Source organism: Punica granatum, chromosome 8 (genome assembly GCF_007655135.1).
Source record: "Punica granatum isolate Tunisia-2019 chromosome 8, ASM765513v2, whole genome shotgun sequence".
In the NCBI taxonomy this organism is placed as follows: Eukaryota; Viridiplantae; Streptophyta; class Magnoliopsida; order Myrtales; family Lythraceae; genus Punica; species Punica granatum.
In genome coordinates this window covers 20,026,560-20,048,843 of record NC_045134.1, presented here as the reverse complement: position 1 = coordinate 20,048,843, position 22,284 = coordinate 20,026,560, and the positions used below count along the sequence as shown (strand labels likewise).

Here is a 22,284-nt window from a genome sequence, read left to right as displayed (position 1 = left end):
GTGGCAAACGATTGGGTAACTCCATGGGAAAGACATCCCCAAACTCCTACAAAAGAGAGGTAACACAACTTGGCAAAGAAGAATTAAGGTTAGAGAAATAAGCCTCCTTGTAAACAAATAAGATCATTGGGCGATTAGCTTTGAATGCACTCTTGATCTCTCTTTCTTTTGCATAGAAACTCATTTTTTTCTCTTTTCTCTCAACTAACTCTTTCCTCTCATCTATAGCTAAACTCTCTTTCTTTTTACTATCCCGAATTTCTTCCTCTCTAGTCTTACCAGTTTCCTCTCTCACTTGCTCACTCTCTTTTTTTTCTTTCAATCTCATCTTCTACCCCACTTTTCTCACAAATTGATCTCTTGATTCGGAGCTGATCCTCATACACCTGATAAGGTGTCAATGGAACAAGTGTCACCTTTCTACCATCCTTGACAAAAGAGTATCGATTCTTATATCCATCATGTATTGCCTGTCTATCGAACTGCCATGGCCTCCCAAGCAACATATGACTAGCATGCATGGGCACTACATCACAAAGAACTTTGTCGTTGTATCTCCCAATTGTAAAGGAAACCAGAACTTGCTTGTTCACCTTCACTTCTCCACTTTCATTCAACCATTGCAGCTTATATGGCCTAGAATGCTTCAACGTACGCAATCCTAACTTATCAACAAGTAACTTACTAGCCACATTCACACAGCTACCCCCGTCAATGTTCAAACTACATACCCGATCCTTCACTTGGCATCTAGTGTGGAATATATTTTCCCTTTGCACATCATCTATCTCTTCTTCCTTAATTTGTACATTCAGTGCTAGCATGATTACTAAGGCATTCCCCTCAGCAGCATATTCATAATCACTACTAGAATAATCTTGTGTTGGCATTGAATCACTTTCCTCCTCTTCGGTTTCAATTTCCTCACTATCCAGCATGATCATTGCCCTTTTATTTGGACATTGAGAAGCAATATGCCCAGACCCCAAACACCGAAAACATTTGATATCTCTATTCTTTTGAGGTTGGGATGTAGAGTTACCTCTCTCCTTGTTGTCCCCTTGGCCCTTGCTCATGCTCCTTTCAGCATTCGATTTGGGTTTCTCTGTTGGTCTTGAGCTGGCACCCCATTTTGACTTCCAATTTGAAGATCCCGAATAAGAACCACCCTCATGCTTGGCTGGTCTCCCTCTCTTGAGTTGCCGTTCTACTTTCGTGGCCATGCTAACCATCTCTTCTATCTCCACATAATATTGCAACTCCACCACATTAGCAATTTCTCGGTTCAAACCACATAAAAACTTGGCCATAGTTACCTCTTCATCTTCTTCAATGTTTGCCCGAATCAGAGCTATTTCCATCTCCTTGTGGTAGTCTTCCACGCTCCTCGTCCCTTGCATTAGACTTTGCAATTTTAAATGCAAGTCCCGATAGTAATACGAGGGAACAAATCGCCTCCGCATGACAGTCTTCATCTCCTCCCAGGTCTCAATAGGTCTTTCATGGTTCCTTCTTCTTTCCTTAACCAATTTGTCCCACCAAACGATGGCATAATCAATGAATTCCACCGCTGCAAGCTTCACTTTCTTCTCTTCCGAGTAATTGTGGCAATCAAATACAAGCTCCACCTTCCTCTCCCATTCGATAAAAGCGTCAGGGTCATTCCTCCCTTGAAAATGTGGTATCGTCATTTTAATACTCCCAATATTCCTATCTACTCCATCTCTAATTGCTTGATCTCGCCTACCATGTCTTCGACCCTCATTCCTAACTCTTCTGGCTCTCCTCACACTTCCCACGGATGCAATTTCATCATATTCCTCATAATCTTCATCTTCTTCATCGTGAGGATTCGCTGGCTGGCGGATTAGTCTCCTTGCATTGGGAACTTGCACATGTTGCCTGGGTTGCTCCCTCTACATTTGATCAATTCATTGATCTTGCCGGTCCATTCTATCACGGAAATCTCCAAAAACAACTTCCAATCTCTCGAATTGTTGCTGCATGGCTTTCAAAGTAAAAACAACATCTTGCTGGCCGGCATTACTTCCATCCCCGGTTGTAGATTCATTGCCTTTTCCTGCGAAGCTCATGTTTGCACTATGAAAAGAAAATTGGTGTTAGGACCTCACAACCACTCACTCACGTGTTTGCCCTCAAATTATCGTCACTCAACACTCGTGTTTCGCTCAGTTCAATGGCTTTTTCCCTCTGATACGCTCACCACTCTTGCCTTTTTCCACTCTAATTTCCTCCTCAAAGTTCTTTAAAGAACTCAGCAACTCACAAATCAAAGGTAACTAGCTCATAATAATTCAAAACAGCAATTAATATATTGGCCCTAACTTGGACACAAACTAACAGGGAAATAAATGGTTAAAGGAAAGTTAACCAAGGAAAGATTTTGGGAATGAAGAAAGGAATATCAGAGTAATATATGGATGGAAAGATATGGAGGATGATATAGGGAAGGGAATATGGAAGATCAGGTATTGGGTAAATAACAACTTTAGAATGATCTGATGCAAGGAATCCAGATCAAATTCACACCGACGGCTTCTTTCTTTTCTTTCTATCTTTTTTTTTCCAGCTCTATTTTTTTTTGGCCGAAATTTTTTTTTTTGCGCTCTTTTTTCTTTGCTCTTTTTTTTTTGCTACTAATCAATCCAGAACGAACAAGCTAGATGGAATGAAATTCAACGAATTGAAACGTAAAGGATAGGATAAACCTGATTTGGAGCTTGATGCTTTGATACCAAAATGATGCGAACCTCACGAAGGATTGTGAAACCCGATAACCAACTTGAATCGATTCCCAGATCGCTAAACTCAGATTTAGATAAAGAGGATTATTGACCCGTTGTTTATAGAGAAACAAGAACCAACAATATCAAGACAAGGATTATTGACCCGTTGTTTATGAAGAAACAAGAACCCATAATATCAAAGTGTACCGAACAATCACAAGCTGTCACACTTGCTCGTTCGAAGGAGTTCAATAAAGAACAAAGGAGAAAAAATCTCACCAAAATACCAGAATAGTCTGCACTGATCAGCTACTCAGCCTCCTTTATATAAGCTTAGGAGAAACTGGAAACTAACAAACTATGCAACTGGAATATCCTTAGTTTCCTAAAGCCAGAAATAACAGAGGAAACTAAATAAAGGCTATCTAGAATAGTTGGCAGTCTTTTATTCCATCTTCAGCATCTCATGGCAAGTCAAGTGAATAAAGGCCTTTGGAGACCCAATTGAATTAGACTCCTCTTGGCCCAAAAAGCCCATCAGCAAGCTCTCCATAGCTTGTTGGATTTGTTTGGCCTTCGCCCGTGTGATTGGCCCATTCGGAACATGCAAGCCTCCAAGATCTTGTGCTTCAGCTCCCTCTTCAGGAGTCCGACTTCCAAGCTCATGTGCATCAGCCTCATTGTCATGCCCATGATCCTCATCACCGAAGTGATCAAATCCCCAGACCGTGAATCGTCTAAAGCATACTATAATCTTGAAGACCTAAATCTAGCCGCCAAGCGATCCTGTGGACTTCTAAGGCCGTGGCACATGCTTAGTTTTGGTGGGGCCGACTAATGAGACGTGGATATACTTGGAACTACTTTCAGGCGGCACACCCTGAATTTTTCCATCGTGTTGTCAATTAGGTGTCGAGCGTATTTAGTGTGAATAGTAAGTTTCAAATGGTGCGGAGCCTCCAAGGAACAAGAAAGAGCTCTAATGGTTTCTCGGCCAAGTTAACTTCCTCCAGCTTTTTATTTCAAGCTTGGCTGGTCGAACCAAGGCTTTCTCCCCCTTTCTGAAGAAGTCAGTGGCTGGAACATTCGAATAGTGATAGGAAAAGCAATGTGCGTTCGAAGAAATTAATGTTTTACTCGCCAATCCACCAGTGTTCAATCTGCCTTGGCGGCCAACCTCTTGTCTTGTACTTACCGGCTATCGAGAATTCTTTAGGATGTTTGTTAGCTCAAGAGAACATCGCAGCTTACGAACGGGCCATGTATTATTTAAGCTTACTTATGAATGACTCCGAACTAAATTATCCATCAATAGAGAAGTTGTGTTTAGCCATTTACTTTGTTGTTTGCTATGTTGTTACATGTTACAACATGAGGTTATAGTTCGGTCGAAGACCGATGTTCTTAAATTCATGCTTTCTCGACCCTTTTTAAGAGGCTGAGTTGGTAAGAGGGCGTTGGCCTTGACCGAATTCGTTTTGAGGTTTCGGCACCGAACTTCTATGAAGGGTCAAGCCGTTGCAGACATTTTGGCCAATCATCCATGCTTGGATATTTCAGACTCATGGGATGAGGACTTTGAAGTGTTGTATAATGAGTTGAGATGTTGGCATTTAGCATTTGATGGATCGAGCTCATAAATGGCCCCTGGGGCCGGGGTTGTTCTTACTTCGCCCGAGGGGCACTCTTATTACTTTTAGCTCTATGATCATTTAACCAATAATTAGGCCGAGTATGAGGGTGTTATTATGGGTCTTGATTTGTTTCTTGAACCAGAAGAGGAAGCCATTAAGATCGAGGGAGCCTCCGAGCTATTTGTGAAGCAAATCATGGGTGAATACAAGTGTCTTAGCCCAGCTTTGCTCCGGTATTACGCCGTTGAGAGTGTCCCGATATGCCATATGCCCTGCGATGAGAATACTGAAGCAAACGAGTTTGCCTAGCTAGCTTTGGACATGGAACCGCCGAAGGAAGGCCGAGTAAGAGGAGTTGGGGTTGAGAAACGTGAACTTCCAGCTCTCAGCTTGCAAGGGATCCAGATTGCATGCAATTCGGCTTTAAACATAGCTGAATCAGATTTGAGGAAGCCGTTGTTTGACTACTTGCATGACCCGAACGTCAAGGCCAATTATTGCGAGAGAACACTTGGATACATATTAATTGATGAGTTTTTATATAAGTATGGATCTGACGGCCTATTATTGCGATGTATATCGCCGATGAAGCCATGTACATGATGGGAGAAGTACATAAAGGCATATGCAGCACTCATTAAACTGGCATTACGATGTGTTGACTAATTCGAACACACAGCTATTATTGGCCGTCGATCCTCGGGGTTTGCATCGAGTAAGCTAAGGGATGCAAACCATGTCAAGAGCACACTCCCTTACATCGAGTTCCGCCTTCCCAATTGCACTCTATTGTCAAGCCATGGCCGTTCCGAGAATGGGCTAGCGACACAGTCGACAAAATCTATCATGCATCTTCAAAGGGGCATAGCTTTATCCTCTTAACGATCGACTATTTCACCAAGTGGATTGAGGTTGAGCCACTAAAGAAGGTAGAATAAGGAGAAGTCTTTAATTTTCTTTGGGATATGATCATTCTGTTGGGGTTAGGGATGTACTCAACCAAACAATAACGCAGCGATTAATCTTCCTCCCCTTCTAGTGTAATCGAGATAGGAACTAATCAAATCAACCAACAAGCAGTAAAGTAAAACAACACCAAGAATTTTACGTGGAAAACCCCCAATGTGGGGAAAAACCACGGGACCAACTCCGAATCAACGATCCACTATGAAGGTTATACAATGTCTTTCATCAAGGGTAAACCCTTGGATCACCAAACTCAAGAGAAACACTCTCTTGGATCACCCAAATACTAAATTCGTCACCCACACCGGGTGGTTCACAAAATCAGCTGAAACAGCACCTACAGAGCTCGAATAGAAATTCTGACCGTTCAGAAGTTAGCCCCACGTGTTGTGAAGCTGCTGTCAAAATTTCGTCCCAATCGGAGTTCGTTTGATGTCCCGATCGAGGTTTGATCTCCAGCTGCGCGCTGCCCCTGCTCTTCGAATTCTGCTGTCTGCTCTTCCCTGGTTTTGTGCTGCTATGCTGCTGCACTTCTGCCGCTCTACTCTAATCTGCAGCTGTTCTGCTGCTATTTATACCTCAGCTGATTTGCTGAAACAAAAACCCTAATAAAATGGGTTCTTGGGCTTATTAAGGCCCGATAAAAGCCCAATACAATTTGAGCCCAACTTCCTCCAAATTGGAGGGATACCCAACAAACTCCCCCTCCCGACTATTTGGAGGCTTCAAGCATACCGGCTATACTTCGGCAAACATGAAGTTTCTCCCTAGCGAGAGGTTTTGTCATCATATCAGCTCTATTCTCATCAGTGTGCACTTTGTCTAGCTTCACCAGCTTGGACTCCAACACATCTCTAATCCAATGAAACTTGATATCGATATGCTTCGACCTCGAATGGAAAGTGGGATTCTTGCAAAGATGAATGGCGCTTTGACTATCACAGTGTAGAACATACCTTTCTTGCTTCAAGCTCAACTCCTGCAAAAACTTTTGCAACCACAACATCTCCTTGCAACCTTCGGTCACCGCAATGTATTCGGCTTCCGTTGTAGACAAAGCGATGCATTTTTGAAGCCTTGATTGCCATGAGATAGCTCCCCCTGCAAAAGTCATCAAGTATCCCGAAGTGGATTTCCGGGAATCGATATCTCCTGCCATATCTGCATCCGTGTAGCCCTCTAACTCCGGCTTACCAGTGCCAAAGTGTAAACACACCTTGGATGTTCCTCTGAGATACCTCAGGATCCATTTAACCGCATTCCAATGCTCTTTCCCCGGATTGGAGAGAAAACGACTAACCACACCAACAGAATGAGCGATATCTGGTCTTGTACAGACCATGGCATACATCAAACTTCCTACAGCTGATGAGTAAGGAACTTTCTTCATCTCTTCTTTCTCCTTCTCACTTGTAGGACATTGCTTCGAGCTAAGTTTGAAATGAGAAGCAAGTGGTGATGAAACTGGTTTAGCATTACCCATGTTGAACCGATCCAAAATCTTCTCGATGTACTTCTCTTGAGAAAGCCAAAGTTTTCCACTTGATCTGTCACGAGAAATATGCATCCCAAGGATCCGCTTTGCCGGTCCCAAATCCTTCATGGCAAAGGACTTGCTGAGCTCTTTCTTCAACTCTGCAATCTTGCTCATATCATGACCGACAAGCAACATATCATCCACATATAACAGTAAAATGATAAAATCACCATCAGAGAATTGTTTCACGAACACACAATGATCTGAAGTTGTCCGTGTGTAGCCATGGCTCAACATGAAAGAGTCAAACTTTTTGTACCACTGCCGAGGTGCTTGCTTAAGCCCATACAAGCTCTTTCTCAGCCTGCACACCAAATGCTCCTTACCTTTAACTCGGAATCCTTCAGGCTGCTCCATATATATTTCTTCCTCCAAGTCACCATGCAGGAAAGCTGTTTTTACATCGAGCTGCTCGATCTCCAAGTTCAGACTAGCTGCCAGTGCGAGAACAACTCGGATCGATGACATCTTGACAACGGGCGAGAAGATCTCCTCGAAGTCAACTCCTTTCTTCTGGTTGAAACCTTTCACTACCAGTCGTGCTTTGTATCGAGGTCGCGAGTTCTCTGTCTTCAACCTGTAGACCCATTTGTTCTTCAATGCTCTCTTACCTTGCGGTAGCTTCACTAGGTCATACGTGTGATTTTCAGACAAGGAGTTCATCTCCTCATTCATCGCCTTCAACCAGTGCTCCTTGTACTCATGTGCCACAGCTTCATCATAGCACTCAGGTTCTCCCCCGTCAGTCAGTAGCACATATTCATGAGGCGGATATCTTGTAGATGATCGTCTTATTCTATCAGATTGTCTAGGTAGATCTGCAGGCTCTAACTGTAACTGCGAGCCTGTATCATCCGTAGTCACATCATCATCTACCTGAGGAATCTCACCCCCAGTCGTGGTTTCTTCATACTCATCAGGTACCTCTTCCATTGGATGCTCTACATCAACCGGTACAGGAATAGAGATCTCGTGAGGATTGCCTACACTGGCCTTCTCTAACTTTTGCAAATCCTCGATTGTCTGGTCCTCAAAGAAGACAACATCCCTGCTCCTGATGATCTTCTTGCTATCAGGGTCCCAAAGCCTGTACCCGAATTCTTCATGTGCATAACCCAAGAAGATGCACTGTTTTGCCTTGGCATCAAGTTTTGATCTTTCATCTCGAGGAATGTGAACAGATGCCCTGCACCCGAATACTCTGAGATGCTTGTATGATACTTTCTTGCCGGTCCACACCTGCTGGGGTACATCTCCATCAAGTGCAACTGACGGTGTAAGATTAATAAGATCAACCGCTGACCTCATTGCCTCGCCCCAGAAAGGCTTAGACAGTTTCGCTTGAGAAAGCATACAACGAACTCTCTCAACAATTGTGCGGTTCATCCTCTCTGCAAGCCCGTTCTGTTGTGGTGTCTTCGGTACCGTCTTCTCAAGTTTGATACCGTGAGTCCTGCAATAGTTCTCGAAAGGACCTCTATACTCACCACCATTATCAGCTCTGACACATTTCAGCTTCATGCCTGTTTCTCTTTCCACTGCTACATGGAAGTTCTTGAAAATCTCAGTCACCTGATCTTTAGTTCTCATAGGGTAAGCCCAAACTTTCCTGGTGTGATCATCTATAAATGTCACAAAATAGAGAGCACCACCAAGAGATCTATCCGACATAAAACAAACATCTGTATGCACAAGATCAAGTATATGATGGCATCTAGAGGGACGACTTCTAACAAAAGAAACTCTCCTCTGCTTACCAGCTAAACAGTGATCACAAGTGCTCAAGTGCATACCTTTAACGGGCAAAGACTGCTTTCTAGCAAGAATTTGAATACCTTTCTCACTGATATGCCCAAGTCTCCTATGCCATAGCTCGATAGGATAATCCTCAGCAACATTAATTTGACCGGAATTGTGTCTGGCACGCAGCCTGTAGAGAGTGTCGGTCTTCTGACCCCGTGCCACAATCAACGAACCCTTGGAGAGCTTCCATCTCCCATTGCTGAATTCATTACTGTAGCCTTCATCATCAAGTTGACCCGTCGAGATTAGGTTAAGGCGAATTTCTGGAACATGCCTCACCTTCTTCAAAAACAACTTGCAGCCAAGCTCGGTCTCTAGACAGACATCACCAATACCGACAATCTTGCATGATTGTCCATTCCCCATTCTCACATAACCATAGTCCCCGGTAGTGTAAGATGAAAAGAAATCCCGATGAGGAGTGACATGAAACGAGGCACCTGTATCTGCAACCCAGGTAGAGTCCTGACATGTGAAATTCACATAAGCTTCATCACAAATGATGTAGGTCTCTCCATCACATGCCACTGCTGTAGTGCCTTCTTCCTTCTTGCTCTCACCGTTGCCATTCTGATTTTTCTTCAGAGCTCTACACTCCCTTTTGTAGTGTCCCTCTTTTCCACAGTGATAGCAAGTGACCACTTTCCTCGTCTTCGACTTTGATCTGCCCCTCGATTTGCCACGTGAGTTACTATGCTTGGAAGAGAAATTTCTGCTTTGACTTCTCCCCCGTTGTTCAGTAACCAAAGCTTCAGACTGAATGGAAATTCCCGTGCCTTTCCTTCTAGTCTCCTCATTAAATAAACTGTCTGTCACCGTAGCCAACGATAGCTTCCCGTTTGGCGCAGAATTGCTTAATGCAACCACAAGTGTGTCCCAATTATCCGGTAGAGTCCCTAAAAGTAGACAGGCCTGCAACTCATCGGGTAATATTATCTCCAGGTTCGTCAACTGGTTAATAATATCCTGGAAATTACTCATGTGCGCAGCCATATCACCTCCATCCTGGAAACGAAGATGAACCAGCTTCTTCACGAGGAATGCCTTATTTTGTGGTGTCTTCCTCGCATAGAGATTTGTCAATTTATCCCACAAAGCTTTCGCATTTGTCTCCTGAGCAACATGATGATAAATACTATTGTCTATCCACTGCCGAATCAAACCAATAGTCTTCCGATTTGTGCGTTCCCAAGCCTTGTCATCCTTATCTTTGGGTTTCGCGGAATCCCCTTCAATAGGATCGTACAAATCCCTGCAAAATAGAAGATCCTCCATCCGAGACTTCCATATAGAGTAGTTGGTTGCATTCAACTTGAACATATATCCTGTAGACTCCTCCATCTCGAAAACACCGAAAAACTCAAACTTCTCTAACCCGAAGCTCTGATACCACTTGTTGGGGTTAGGGATGTACTCAACCAAACAATAACGCAGCGATTAATCTTCCTCCCCTTCTAGTGTAATCGAGATAGGAACTAATCAAATCAACCAACAAGCAGTAAAGTAAAACAACACCAAGAATTTTACGTGGAAAACCCCAATGTGGGGAAAAACCACGGGACCAACTCCGAATCAACGATCCACTATGAAGGTTATACAATGTCTTTCATCAAGGGTAAACCCTTGGATCACCAAACTCAAGAGAAACACTCTCTTGGATCACCCAAATACTAAATTCGTCACCCACACCGGGTGGTTCACAAAATCAGCTGAAACAGCACCTACAGAGCTCGAATAGAAATTCTGACCGTTCAGAAGTTAGCCCCACGTGTTGTGAAGCTGCTGTCAAAATTTCGTCCCAATCGGAGTTCGTTTGATGTCCCGATCGAGGTTTGATCTCCAACTGCGCGCTGCCCCTGCTCTTCGAATTCTGCTGTCTGCTCTTCCCTGGTTTTGTGCTGCTATGCTGCTGCACTTCTGCCGCTCTACTCTAATCTGCAGCTGTTCTGCTGCTATTTATACCTCAGCTGATTTGCTGAAACAAAAACCCTAATAAAATGGGTTCTTGGGCTTATTAAGGCCCGATAAAAGCCCAATACAATTTGAGCCCAACTTCCTCCAAATTGGAGGGATACCCAACACATTCATCGGTTCGATATTTCCGAGTCGATTACCACCAGTCAAGGGACAATATTCGCCGATACTAGAGTTAAAGACTTTGCCGAAAAATTGGGAATCAAGTTGATTACTTCGACTCTCTACTTAGCCCAAGCTAATGGGCAGGCCGAGACTAGAAACAAGGTGATTATCAATATCATACAAAAGATGGTAGAAGAGAACCCGAGAGCTCACGAGAAGCTTTCAGAAGCAGTATGGGTGTATCGAACTTCCAAGAGAGATCTAACTGGCGCTACTCCTTTTTCTTTGACATGCGGGCATGATGCAGTTTTGCCCGTCGAGATTAACGTAAGATCAGCTCGCATCGCATATCAACACAGTCTTGTTCATGGGAACTATTTGGAGGCGATGCTAGTCAAACTTGACGACTTAGACATAAAGAGGGTGCGGGCACATCAACACATGCAAGTGCAAACGAGACGTGTCGTGAGGGCTTATGACAAAAAGGTACGCCCCAAGTCCTTTAGTGTCGGCGATTTAATATGGAAGTCTATTCTTCCACATGAGAGTAAAGACGAGAAGTTCGGAAAATGGTCACCTAAGTAGGAAGGGCCATTCGTTGTTCATGAAGTTTTACCTAACGGGGCTTATTGGCTTGAGGATTCGGGGACTCGGGGTCAATCGAGATACAACAACGGCCAATACTTAAAGAGATACTATCCGACCATATGGGAGACATGAGATCGGACACAGGTCGAGTGCATCCCGGCCATAGGCCAAACCACGGCCTTCAAGGCGTTGTCGTTTAGATCGGCCTCATAGCTGTGAAGTTGGATGCACTTCAGTTATTTAATGAGATAGCTGAATAGTTGAGGTTCGGTTACAGTTTTCTGTGGCGCGCGATTTTACGGGAATGTCCATAGCTTCCTGTACAGAGCTTGGCTTTCAATGATTCAAGTTTCTCTGAAAAGCTAACTTCGAGATCTAAAACTTTTGTGTTTCAAGATTTACCCTGCTCAGACTAGAAGATGCTCGGAATTGAGGTTGAAGTGGAGCTGAAACAGAGATACATAATTGCAAGTGTTAGTGCCAAGATTTTCAGCTTATTGCCTTTGCTCATATCGTCCAAGTCTATAACGGCTATTCAGCCGTGAGGTGCGCTCATTCCTTCATCCTTTTCCGTGTTTATTGTGAGTTTGTGTGGCAAATTATACATACATGTCAAGTCCTGTTCAATTTGATTTCGCGCGACTAGACATGCGGGGATATTTTTTACGCCTACTTTCCATAATTCATGAAAATAGTCGAGCCGTGACATTTGTGTAGTATTTCGAAGAGAGCCCAGCAAGGTGAGCCCATGATGGAAACTAAATGCATATATGCATGTATAAGGGCGTGGCTTCATGTACAAAGGCGGTGGGAGATTTTATTTGACAGCCAAGCAATCTTGGTGATCAAGCATGTAATCTTCATGCAATATCTTGTGTTATCTCATAGCATATGAGTCAGATATCTTTTCGATTTTCTATGTATTTTGTTTTTAGGTAGGTTAGTTGTTAACTTTTTATTGATATATACGTGTCGTCTTATTCATTGTTACACACACTCAATCAATCAATCCTGCATTTTTCATTATTTTATTTATCGCACTTTACTTTATGCCTCTTTACTTTACCCGCACTTTCGTTTATCGTACATTCTTTACTGCGCTTTTCAATTCTTGTTCATTTATCCTTCAACCGATTCCCTACAAATTAAAATCATCAACGTTTTTGGAGCTTCCGGGCATCAAGACGGGATTTTATCATCCTTCGATACCACTCACCGAACTCTATTTAAGTTCGTGCAAACGGGGTGAACTTGATCAATCTTCGGCTCGATTTTTTGAGGCTGAGTTGCTGGCTAAATATTGGTTAAGCAGGCTACATAGCCGCTTGATCGTTTTCGAACTGGTGTTCGTGTTTATGCGTAAGAAATTGGTGGAGAAATCTGAACAGTCAAATCCCCGAACCGTGAATCGTTTAAGGCACACTTTAATCTTGAAGACCTAAATCTAGCCGCCAAACAATCTCGTGGACTTCTAATGTCATGGTACACGCTTTATTTTAGTGGGGCAGGCTAGTGACACCTGGATATACTTGGAATCGCTTCCTGACACACCTTGACCTTTTCATCGTATTGCCAATTAGGTGTCGAGCGTATTTGGCGCGGACAGTAAGTTTCAAATGGGTTTCTATTAGTGATTACAACAGGTATACTATATGTGTGCAACTATCAACTCAGCTTAATTTTTGATCTTATATTTAAGGAACTTTGCCCATACTTTTGAAGATTGCAATTGATTTTCCAAGTTGATCGACAATATTAAAAAAATTATTTTTACTTAATATCATTGGGTCTCAGCCCCCTGATTCACCACAAAAAAATGTTAGAAAATTATCGAAAATAAAATCCTTTGATTTCGAAAAGTTTTGCAAAATAAACTACTGAAGGACAAAATTTATTTTTCCATAAATTTGATCGTTTGTGGTGTCTGGCGAAACATAATCAAAATAAAAGCTTACACTTCAAAGTCCAAACTAGTGGATAAATTACGAAATTACACAAAAAATTTATTAGTGTATTACTTTACTATAAAAACAAAAAAAAATTATAACAATGTGGTACCCAATTTATTTATGAGAGAAATATAGTGAAAGTCCGAAAAGTTTGATATTTTTGTCAATCGAGTCCTATAAATTATACTTTGAATTTTTTAGTCTTATAACGTTTGCTCCATTAACACTTTTGATCCAAAACATTCCTTAGCATGAACGGTTGATGATATGGACATTAATACCGTTAAATATTTTTCAGGTGTCTATTAAATAAATACATGGGATATATACAAGTATTAAAAAATATTTTCGAAAAGCGTAACATTAAAAAAAAAAGGCAAAAACCCTTTTCAAGGGCTGGATTGCTGCCGGGAATGGGGGACTTGCCGGCGACCCCCAACCCCAGGAATGCGGTCGGCGATCAACCATGAAGGTGTCAGCTCTTCCCATAATTGGGGCCATTGGTGAGGCCTGTGCCTTCGACATCAGAGATCCATGGGGGATCTCTGGAAACCATAAAGGAAAAAGGAAAAAGAAGAAGAAGAATATTTCATTCTTCTAGAAATCTACCAAGGAAACTCACTCGTCTCTCAATTGAACCCTCAATAAGTCTAACAAGAGAAATTGGTCAAATTGCAAATCAATCAGCAATTGGAGCAAAAGTTGAATGATGCATGTAGGTGATGAAATCAAAGGGAAAGCTGCAAGTGGGTGATGGTTACTTGGGAGAATGAGATTGGGAGAGAGAATCGTAATTGTTGGTGCTTGAGCTACTCCTCATTCGGAGCTTCAGTGATTTGGATCGATCAATAATCGACCTTCATAAGCAACCGGTCAGTGCAGCATGCATAAATCACGGTTCCCCGTGTGCATCGACTTGCTTCTGATCCGCTAGAAAGCTTCAGATTTGGCTGTCGATGTGGCCTCGCCGGCAACAACCCAGCCTCGACAAGGGGCTCAGGCTGGTTTTCCTACGCCTTTTTTTATGTTATGTTTTTTGAAAACATTTTTGAAATATTGTTTTAAATTCCACTTGTATATATAATGGACATTTGGAAAATATTTAATAGTGTCAAAGTCCACATCATCAACGGTTAGTTCTCAGTAACGATACGAATGAAGAGTGTCGACAGAGCAAACATGATAGGACTGAAAAATTCAAAGTAAAACTTATAGGACTCAGTCGACAAAAAAGCCAAATTTTTAGGACATCCGCTATATTTCTCCCATTTATTTATTATGTAACAATCAAACCTTATATTTGGGGTTGATGTGGTTATCTATTGATGACGTGTCTCCATGACATTTTTCATGCTAAAAACATTTTTTGGAAATCTTTAAAATAAGATAAAAATAAATAAAAGTTTTGGGAAAAGAGAGAGATATCTCGCCAATCTACCATTTGGAATAACGTCAACCGTTGAATTCTTGCTGTCCAAGAAAAGTTATGCTACATCAATTACCAAAAGTAAGCAAAACTAGTGGTACTTGGCAAAATGAGACAACGATATGGAAATTGGAAAAAAAAATGTTCTATGGTTCAATAATCATGTGAGACTTTTTCATGCCCCTTTGGGTCATTTTCTTTATCCCTTACAATTACTAGTCCCCGTCACGAGCCCCAGAAAAAGCGGAGGTAAGAGTAGTAGGGCTAATTTGATATATCTGCCCGTCATTTTTTTTTTTAATAATGTGCACCACATTATTAAGAAATTTAGTGGACTCTAAATAATATAACTTTTTTTTCGGTGTGAATCCCCCTATCTAAAAGCCTAATTGGGCATCGACTAATCCAGAGCTCGGTCTGCACATTAAGATGTAAAGCTCTTCTAGCGTTGATTTTTTACATTCATAATGACTTTAAGATATTAATTTAAGCGGAACAACCGCCGAACCGCTTGAACCAATCTACATTAGTCTAAATAATATAGTTTTGATCAGAATAGATTCTCTATTTATATTTTATTTATTCATAAAATTTGAACCCGAAATCTTACTCAAGGGAAAGAGGTGACGCTGAACGCCATAATCAACCCACGATGGTCTTATCTGGCAGATTACTCCTTTCAATTTTCGTTTTTCTAGTCCTATTACATACTTCGTTACATTTTGTGTTGCTTAAAATCCCTATTACAGACTTTTGGAGGAAAAAAAAGAAAAATCCCTATTACTAAAACCTATGCATGATATGGAGAATTTAACACCCGCCTCTCATAGGGAGTTATAAGTTGCTTACAAATGTCAGTCGTGATTATATTTCGAGTCGATCATCAACTCGAATTATATAAATAGCCGTGAGATATTCATTCATTTTTCTCACGTATCCTTAAACCTCTTCGATGCTGCCTTAGAGAGGATCAGCAATCCTCAAGAGTATTGTAAGTCACCTACGGAAATACTATCAACTATTCTGCGACTAGCTTAAAAAAATTAATCTTGTGCAATCATTAATGAACGAATGTTGGGCGATGATTTAATTAAAAACATTTAATACTTAATGGTTGCACAGCTCATAATAAGTTCCATCGATGTTCACATGATTTATGGTCATGTGTTATGTGAAGGCTGTAAGGAAAGGGAAAAACCGCGTGCTGGGGACGGGTCCTTATTGTAGGACGTTGAGTTGGGCAGGGAAGAGAGGGCCAAGCGTGGTACGATCTCTCTCGGGATCCATCCGATCATGTCATTTTCGCCTCAGGAAATCCCTCCGAGAGGGCGAGTGTGATCCTCCACAACTCAATCGAATGCCGACTTGGCGGAACCACTCCGAAAATTCCCCTAAACACTCTCGAGCCTACTAGCTCTCTTAATGTGTGGAGGAGGTGCAACTGCTGGATTATCGAAAGTTGCCCCAAAACCCTCTTCACATAGAGGTTTCGCACCATGGGAGGTTAGAGTGGAATTGATTTCTTGGAATTCAATTTCGGGAACTACTAGACAAGTCGATATGGTTGCTTGGTTATAATTTCTTTATCACTTTTACTGACTTGACTGTTATTTGAGAAATCTTCTTTGATCCCATATATTTTGATTTAGAGGAAATTACACCATATAACTTAACGTTAACACTTATTCCTAAATCTATTCCAACCTTGATTTTTTTTTCCCGAGGTATCATAACGTTAATAGTTTGGTTTCAAATCTATCCCGTCATTCCGTCCATTTTTAACCTAAATGGTGACGTTTATCCCAACCAATTTATTTCTTTTCAATTTTATCCCAATCTTTTACTATTTTCTCACTTTATCCCAACCAAATTTGAGAAATTATGAAAAGATTGGGATAAATTTGAGAAAAAAAATTAGAACAAAAATGAAAAAAATTTAAAAGGTTGGGATAGATTTGAAATCCATACACTTTTCATGTAACGGGCCACGTCAGCATTCCGTAAAAAATGGATGGAAGTTTTACGGCAAGATATATTTAAAATTAAACTATTAATGTTAGGATAGCTAAAAAAAATTAAGGTTGTGATAGATCTAAAAATAAGTATCGACGTTGGGTTATATGGTGCAATTAACCCTTTGATTTATAAAAATGAAATGGATGAATTATGGTCCTTGAATGACTTCGCCAACGGCTCTCAATTACTCCCATTGGGCTGGGTTTGTCAAGCCCATCAAGGGTGGCTTTGGGCCAAACTAGGCCCGAATAATTTACAAGAAGAAGAATAATAATAACATTATTATTATTATTATTATTATTATTATTATTATTATTATTCTTTTGACGTAATTTTTTTTTATTATATAAATGGCATTTAGTTAGAAGAGTCTTAAAGAATGTATACGCTAGTTCTGGTGTTCCGGTTCCCTGTGAAATAAATCGACTTCTTGGTTCATATTATCCTTCCTCTCGCGAAGTTAAGTGTACTCTTTGGTCCTGTGGTTGCATTCTATCTGGATAGAAAAAATGTCATGTTCCAAATACCACATACGTTTATAGTCCGTAGTAGTCTAATGATCGACTTGAAATGTAATCATTATCGCCGGTCGTAGGCTGTTTCGTCACGGAATTCAAAACCTATCACCAATAATTGCTAAGTTCCTGGTTGACCTCGTAAAGTTGCCTTATCTCTTTGGAGGCAGGGTTTAATTTTTTTTCAACTTTTCTTTTGTTTTGTGTTATTCAGTTTGAAAAGTATAATAATTGACTGATTGTATTACGTACCCTCTTAAGTCTTGCACTTCTTCAATTCTATTACGTACTCTCTTCCATCTTGCACTTCTTCAATTCATGAGCAAACACGAACCAATTTAATTATGACCTTTGGTTTTGAACTTTGACAGCAGGTATCATTATAAATAAAAACCCAGAACTAAGAAGATGACGCTCTCTAATATTGAAAACATAGTCTAATACGACCAGATGAGCCATCGAAACATGTCAGTTTCTATTCATTTCCTTACAATCCTTGTGGCCCTCTTTATCGCTCGGGCAAGTTGTAGAGCTCTGCTCTGGCACCCTGAGAACCGGACTGCGCTCTTCGTTTTCGGGGACTCTCTGTTCGACCCTGGAAACAATAATTTCCTCAACACGACATCGCAGTACCAGGCAAATTTCTATCCTTACGGAGAGACCTTCTTCAAACATCCAACTGGAAGATTTTCCGATGGCCGTATTATACCTGATTTTATAGGTAAACAAGGAAACTGACTCTTATTTTTATGTGAAAATAATTCGGTATTTGGCAAGAGCTTTATGAATGTTTCAATTTTTTTTTTTTTTGGGTTCCGTAGCTGAATATGCAGGACTTCCGTTGATTCCTCCATACCTGCAGCCTGGAAAGTACGAGTTCATGGGAGGGGCAAACTTTGCATCTGCCGGTGCGGGTGCTCTTGCTGAAACTCATTCAGGATTCGTAAGTTTCTAATCTACAAATCTTTTAAAATTCAGCAGAATCGTTTGCAGCAAATGCCAATAAAAAGAGTACTTTAGTGCCAATATTACCGTGTTACATCCGAAATTACAGAGAACAATTCGGTTATTGTTCTCTGTAATCACGTGAAAGTAAAAATTCAACTCCTCGATCCAGTCTTGTTCGATTTTGTCCGTTTAACAAACCGAATGGTCCTTATATTGCAATTTCTATGTTCTGATCTCCGAGTTCGTGTATTTGATATCTCTTATAGGTGGTCGACCTGAAGTCGCAGCTGAGGCAGTTCGAGAAAATAGAGAAGCAGTTGAAGAAGAATTTTGGGGATGAATTGGCTGCGAAAACAATATCGGAGGCTGTTTACATGTTTAGCATCGGAGGCAACGATTACGGCTCCCCTTTCTTCACGAACTCCACTCTGTTCCAGTCCCATTCTCACGAACAATATGTAGCAATGGTGATCGGGAATCTTACTTCAGTGATCAGTGTAAGTATTTTGAAGTACACTCGATCTCCTGTAACTGCTGCTCCCAATGGCTCGGCCTGAGAACCAAACAACAAAGTTTCCATTTTTGTTTTTCGGTTTAATAGGGAATACACAGCAAAGGAGGAAGGAAATTCGGGGTCAATAGCTTAGGGCCACTCGGTTGCCATCCCGTTATGAGAGCCCTAGAAGGCACTGGGGCTTGCTCAAAGGAACTCAATGAGCTAGTGAAGCTCCACAATGGAGCTCTTGCGAAAGCCCTCCAGAAGTTGGGGGCCAAATTAGATGGATTCAAGTACTCGAACTGCGACCTTTTTTCCGTTGTCATGGAACTGATTGACAACCCTCCCAAATACGGTAAGTTGCAACACTCATGCTATCTATCTAGCCTATTATGCGGGAATCTTGCGTCAAGGGCTTGCTTTGGCTCGTCCGTGACACTTGCCTATATAATAAATCGGTACATTGAGTGCCTTGAGGATTCGATCCTAGATAAACAACTCCTCCAATGAGATCTTTCTATTGAAATGACATAATTTTTTAGCAATGAAGTTCGATAATATTTTTCCTCGAAAGTATAGAGTGTAGCAAAAAATATCGCAGCAAATTGGCTCGGTACGTTAATCTTCAAAATGTGTAATGTTCTGTGTGAAGGTTTCAAGGAAGGCAAGGAGGCATGCTGTGGTTCAGGTCCCTACAGGGGAAGGACAAGCTGTGGGGGGAGGAGAGGGGAGACCGAGTACAAATTGTGTCCGAACCCCTCCGAGCACATCTACTTCGACTCCAGTCATCCGCCAGAGAAGGCCAACCAGTACTATGCCGAGTTGATGTGGAGCGGAAGCATCAATGTAACTGGACCGTACAATCTGGAAGAGCTGTTTAAGCCTATACATAGACAAACAAAAAATTAATTATTGCGTTGTGACAAGTCAAGCTGTTCGGTTTCTACTTAAAATAATTAAACTGAATCGTGAATAAATCGATGTTTACTAGGTTTTTGGATATCAAGTACTGTTGACTGAAAAGGAAAAAGGAAAAAGCGAATAGTACTCCATTGTCTTGATAGATTGGTCGGTTGGGTTTTTTTTTTTTAAGGAAATATTAATAGATAGTCACGTGTCGCGCGATAATATTTATCATTTTTCAAATAATCAAACGTATATAATTAATCCATACGATGCAAATAAATAGAAAAGATTAATTGAGTAAAAATATCATTATAAATTGTAAGCGAAAGACAAAATAAATGAAAAAATAAATATTTACTTACTTTAATTTTATGAAAAATGCGAATGACATATATAATCAACCCATAATAAGTATAAAGTTATTAGAGAGATCTTAAAAATACCTCTTAATGATTCAATTACTTTGGAGGGCCTGAGGAGATTCATGCGGTAACAGAGGCAGCAGATATGAGCCTCTTTTTCTAATGATTATCATTTGACGTCTGATTTAATAATATTATATTTAGGGTCTAACTTAATAATGAGTTTTATTTGATTTTGAGGTTAGTCTCCATGGGCCGGGCCAACGCCTGCAAGGCCTCGCGCACCCTTGTCCTTTCCGAATTGGGCTATTCGGTTATACATAAATTACGACAATGTACAAATAGCCGTTAACTCGGGTAGATTTTGAAATAGACGGACAACGGTCCAAACAGCGTTGTCCACTGCAACGGGGAACACCGATCAACAAACAATTATATGTATGCACGTACATTTACATACTGCAATCCGACTCGATTCTCGGATGAAAGAAAAGTTTGTATTATATAGGAAGATATATGCGGTTCTATCTCGGTGCCGTAAGAGGTTGAGAATATCCAATCTCGCTGGAAGCGGATTCATTACCTCGAAATTGTGCCATGTTTCACCAATTCACGCCCATGTGAAAACAGCCTAATTGATACCAAATTTGGACAAAAATCGCAAAAACTAGATGAAAATAACGACCTTTCTTGAGCTATCATCATCACATGAATAAATTGGAAAAATTTATCATGAGCAACTGCCGTGAACGAAATTAGGAAAGAGTCCACGTAAGCCAACAAAACCCTGATCGCTGATCCAAAAATTAAAACAAACCCTAGCTAAATAATGCTTCATGATGATTGGCTAAGTGGCCAGCGAGTGATCAGATGTGTGTGTTTACAGCGTTGATGATCACTCGGCTTCGTGATCTTGTTCCTTAAATTGTGCGCCATGGTCAGAGCGAGACAAAGTTGCAACCCGAGCTGAAACAACCACACTTGAACAATATCGCCCTCCTTGAGGTCATTCCGCGCCACTACATCATTCCATCCCGTCTGTCAGCACGTATGCGACCATGGAGGACTCCCCGTGCATCTTCTTCATCTCCCACATCCTTAGTCCCATATCGCAAATCTTAAGTCTGGGGTCGAGCAGCAGAACCCGTATGTCAGTCATCTTGCGTGTCTTGAGGAACTCCTTTTCCATCATCATGCGGGAAAGAGGGCGACCATCTGATGATCGACTTGGGCATCAGAGACGGTGCAAAAATTGTTAACTTCAGCATTGGTAAGATGCTTCTCGCACACGCAGAGAATATCTTTTGCTCCCAGGCCTCAATGTGGTTCTCGACGTCCTAAGGGATCTTCCTTTCCTTTGTCTCCCACACAGAGTGTTCAGGAAGAGGGTCGAAGAGTAGATCGGAAAGTGTGGTCAGAGGCGTGAAGATTACTTTCATTAAGGTGATTATTGCCCCCACTACGAAGAGTTTGTCACGGTAACCTTGATTGAAATATCATCCCTAAGATACAACACGACCACTGAGATTTTTGTGTAATAAGAACGAAGATCTCTTCTTGAGACTTCTCGTAAGAGTACAGGGACAAAATGGGTTTGATATTGTGTTGTTATATTTGTTCATTCCTTAGAAGGTTGTAATAGGAGTAATCGTGCCCTTTCGAAAGATCATGTCCCTGCAACCAACGTTCACAACTTTCAATTGGTAACCACCGTTGTGCTGCATCATCGATTTCGATGCTGCAATGTCGACTAAACTGTAAGACTTGATAAAAAAAAGTCAAACTTTTAGGACTTCCATTATATTTCGCCCATTTATTTCTTATGTAACAATCAAACTTTTTATTTTGGGCCGATGTGGTTAACTAGTGATGACGTGACTCCCATGTGACATTTTTCATACTCAAAATAATTTTTTGGAAATCTTTAAAATAAGATAAAAATTAATAAAAATTTTAAAAAGAGAAAGAGATCTCGCCAATCTATCGTTTGGAATACCGTCAGCCGTTGAATTCTTACTGTCCAATAAAAGTTATGTTACATCAATTACCAAAAATAAGCAAAGCTTGTGCTACTTGGCAATAAGCAGCTGAACAAAATGAGATAACGATATGGAAATTGGAAAAGAAATGTTTAAAGGTTGGATAATCATATGTGAGACTTTTTCATGCCCCTTTGGGTCATTTTCTTTATCCCTTACAATTACTACTCTCTGTCATAAGCCCCAGAAAAAAGAGGAGGTAAGAGTAGTAGGGCTAATATGATACATCTGGGCGCCATTTGTTTTTTTTTATAATGTGCACCACAATATTAG

At 41.0% G+C, this 22,284-nt stretch overlaps 2 protein-coding genes across 2 annotated transcripts; both read left to right on the top strand.

The window, feature by feature from the left end:
• Positions 1-10,952: 10,952 nt before the first annotated feature.
• LOC116188825 lies at positions 10,953-11,899 on the top strand. The gene is made up of 2 exons (XM_031518291.1): positions 10,953-11,252; positions 11,771-11,899. The coding sequence occupies exons 1-2, from the start codon at positions 10,953-10,955 to the stop codon at positions 11,897-11,899; spliced, it is 429 nt and encodes a 142-aa protein (XP_031374151.1).
• A 5,695-nt stretch (positions 11,900-17,594) lies between these two features.
• On the top strand, positions 17,595-19,765 carry LOC116186995 (GDSL esterase/lipase 1-like). The gene is made up of 5 exons (XM_031515566.1): positions 17,595-17,981; positions 18,082-18,203; positions 18,475-18,705; positions 18,810-19,059; positions 19,357-19,765. The coding sequence occupies exons 1-5, from the start codon at positions 17,711-17,713 to the stop codon at positions 19,611-19,613; spliced, it is 1,131 nt and encodes a 376-aa protein (XP_031371426.1). The 5' UTR covers positions 17,595-17,710; the 3' UTR covers positions 19,614-19,765.
• The last annotated feature ends 2,519 nt before the right edge of the window (positions 19,766-22,284 follow it).

What these genes read in the sequence shown, in the direction of transcription:
- LOC116186995 (XM_031515566.1), top strand. Translation starts at nt 17,711, where the DNA reads ATGAGCCATCGAAACATGTCAGTTTCTATTCATTTCCTTACAATCCTT. An exon ending in ATCTTACTTCAGTGATCAGT is followed by an intron (nt 18,706 to 18,809) that starts GTAAGTATTTTG and finishes TCGGTTTAATAG; the next exon opens with GGAATACACAGCAAAGGAGG. An exon ending in TGACAACCCTCCCAAATACG is followed by an intron (nt 19,060 to 19,356) that starts GTAAGTTGCAAC and finishes TTCTGTGTGAAG; the next exon opens with GTTTCAAGGAAGGCAAGGAG.
- LOC116188825 (XM_031518291.1), top strand. Translation starts at nt 10,953, where the DNA reads ATGGTAGAAGAGAACCCGAGAGCTCACGAGAAGCTTTCAGAAGCAGTA. An exon ending in TGAGGGCTTATGACAAAAAG is followed by an intron (nt 11,253 to 11,770) that starts GTACGCCCCAAG and finishes TGCTCAGACTAG; the next exon opens with AAGATGCTCGGAATTGAGGT.